Raw genomic sequence first — 3,352 nt, forward strand, 5'->3', positions numbered from 1 at the left:
AGACACAAACCTGTAAGTCGGGTAACTACAGAGTCACAATCCAGATATGCCTCTAGACTCTGTGCAGTTTCCTTATTGACTGCCTGGGGAGCAAGAAACCTCAGGGTCCTGTTGCCCAGTGACAAGTCAACCTGGCTGCCATCCTTATTCCAATATGATATACTATATCCCTTCAACCAGTTAGTGAGAATAAATCCTGCCAACATTAATTTTCTTGTCAAATCTTTGAACACTGCAAGAAGAAAAGCATCTAATATGGATTGCTTAAAATTTTCTAGGGAATAATAACAATAAAAATCATGGTATAGGTGAATAGAGCTGTGTTATGCCATTCTTTCTAATCTAATTTACAATTTTCTATTAGCTTTTCTTATAGTGATTTGGTAATTGTTTTAAAATGTTGTGCAATCACTCCTCATTCTCTTTCCAAAGCTTCTCTTATGCCCCTCGATGCTTTCTTGAATGCCTGTACAAATATACGTATTATACCTAAATATAATCTGCTCAGTAGGTTTTAAATTTTAATCTTTTATAATTATTTCTGTGTTTTATGTTTACATATTAGATTATGGATTTCAGACTCATATTTATGATTTTAGTCATATTCATAAGGGATGTAGTTATTTTTCTTATATTACAGTAGATTCACTAAAGAAGTTTGACAACAAGGTAAGCAGACTACATAAATGTTTATCAAGGTGGTTTGATGCTTTTTTTTCATTCAGAAATATCATGAGTAAGAGTGTTTTTTTTAAATGTCTAGTAGAATTCAGTTCAGTGGCATTGCACATGCTTCTCTTTCATTTATGTCATCCATACTGAAAATAACGCTTAAAATGTAAATTATGTTTAATATCAAACATTTCACTAACAATATTCCAGATAGTAGCTGTTAACTTATGCTTTACTTTGTATATTAGTGATTATAAATAAATCATTTGATTACAAATCTAAGGGTGTAGCTTCAAAGTAAAATGTCTATTTCCTCACTAACAAAAAATTGGTGGCGTATATTTCTAGCATAATATGAATATTATGGTTTAGGGAAATTTTCACAATGATAGAAAATTGTTCAGTGAAGCCCATACGTTCATGCTATTTCTTTTTTATGTCATATTAGGTCATTATATTATATAACAATGAAATAACCTATTTCAGGTTTTCAGAAGCTTCATAATTGATATTTGTGTTATTAACTTATAAAACAATTGCTACATTGCTTTAGCATTCAAGATTTTTGTAAAAATTTGAAAGATAAAAACATGCAACAAACATATGTATATATTAATATGTTAACATAAGATGCATATTCATGCTGTATAGCATAGTATACATTGAATATAAACACAAAATAAATTATCACTTTTAGAATCTAATATATTTGATGATTTACTTATTTCTCACCAGTCTATGTTTACTGAGTTATCTAGATGGATACATATAATCTTACGGTGCTGAAGTACTTCATTCTAACTGGAATCACAGATCTTCCTGAGCTGGAGGTCCCCTTATTTGGACTCTTCCTCATTGTATACATGATCTCTGTGGTGGGTAATTTGGGGTTGATCATTCTCACCAAAATAGACTCCAGGCTAAAGACACCTATGTACTTCTTCCTCAGACAGCTGTCTTTCACTGACCTTGGCTATTCAACTGCTGTGGGGCCCAAAATGTTAATAAACTTTGTTATTGATCAACCTACAATTTCTTATAATTGGTGCTCAATACAGCTGACCTTCTTCAGTGTGTTTATCACTACTGAAGTTTTTGTTCTGTCAGCAATGGCTTATGACCGCTATGTAGCCATCTGCCATCCACTACTGTACACAATCATCATGTCACAAAGACTATGCCATGTGCTAGTGACAATACCTTACCTCTATAGTATTTTCATATCTCTACTGACAATTACCAAGATTTTTATTTCATCATTTTGTGGTAATAATATCATCAGACATTTCTACTGTGACAGTCTGCCATTGATATCATTGCTGTGCTCCGACACACATGAAATTAAGCTGATAATTTTAATCTTTGCAACTTTTAATTTGGTTTCTTCTCTTCTTGTGATCTCCATATCCTACATCCTGATCCTCATAACCATTTTCAGGATGAACTCTTCAGAGGGCAGGCACAAGGCCTTCTCCACATGTGGCTCTCATCTGACAGTGATAGTTATATTCTATGGGACTCTATTTTTTATGTATGCACAGCCAAAATCCAGTCACTCCTTTGAAACTGGTCAAATGGCCTCTGTGTTCTATACACTGGTTATCCCCATGCTGAATCCCATGATCTACAGTTTGAGAAACAAAGAGGTGAAGCAGGCCATTCATAGAAAATGGAAAATGTGTGTGAATATTCTGCTTAAATTATAGAAGTATTGGATATAGTTAAAACAAAATACATGGTAGCTTATGTATAATATAAGCATGATTTATTTATCTGGGTAATATTGTCTAATGGAATGGCCACAACTCTATATAATAAGTACATCTATAAAGAAAGATATTGATTCATTTTTAATTAATATTTATTAATTTTATAGGACTTACAACTACTCCGTATTTTTAATATTTTGTAATGTAAAGTTTTATTTGGATTCCATTTCTAGAAATGTCACATAGCCTGTTTCCCGTTGCCTTACATTAAGCTAGTTATGCTAAAATATGATTTCTTCATTGTGCATATTCATCTCTAATACTCTAGTGCCTAATATTGTAAAATATAAAGCATGTATATCTATAATATTCTGCTAGAAATCTTGGATGATGAAAAAACAATAGGTTCAAGGATAACTATTTCTATCCTTAAATTTTAAAAGTAGAAAAAAATGGTACAAAAATAATCTGAGATATTTTAAAATGTGGAATTTAAAAAAAACTCTCAAGAAGTGGGTAACTCTTCACAATCTTGACTGCCTTCTATGGGAGTTTGATATTTATGTGATAAAGCCACAGTCTCATCATTCCTATGCATGAAAAGGAGTTTCTCTGTTTTATACCCTGGCATTGCCATTTTGGAAGCCTTGAACTGTGGCTTGAGAAAATATGATGTACAATATTCCCTACAAATTACATGGAAAAATTGTTCAATATTTTTTTCAAAGCTAATGAGCAATGAGATCATAGTAAGTCATCATATGGATGTCACTGTTTTGTTGTTTGGGGGGAGGTTGTATTATATAATTTTAATTTGAGACCATAATGAAGGCATTGCACTTTTAATTTGTGGGGTACAATTCTTCAACAGAGGAAAAGAAAAACAAAAACAAATCAAAACAACGACAAAAAACCCTTTCATTTCTAAAGTTGCTGAGGTTTTCATTCACCAAGACCAATGTAGCAAGCTT

The 3,352-nt window shown here is 32.1% G+C and overlaps 1 protein-coding gene across 1 annotated transcript; it reads left to right on the forward strand.

Moving 5' to 3' along the window:
• Positions 1 to 1,430: 1,430 nt before the first annotated feature.
• Positions 1,431 to 2,378, forward strand: LOC100770924 (olfactory receptor 8K3-like). The gene has a single exon (XM_027421193.1). It carries the CDS (start codon positions 1,431 to 1,433, stop codon positions 2,376 to 2,378), a length of 948 nt encoding a protein of 315 aa, XP_027276994.1.
• Positions 2,379 to 3,352: the final 974 nt, after the last annotated feature.

This window comes from Cricetulus griseus, chromosome 6 (assembly GCF_003668045.3).
Source record: "Cricetulus griseus strain 17A/GY chromosome 6, alternate assembly CriGri-PICRH-1.0, whole genome shotgun sequence".
Lineage (NCBI taxonomy): Eukaryota > Metazoa > Chordata > Mammalia > Rodentia > Cricetidae > Cricetulus > Cricetulus griseus.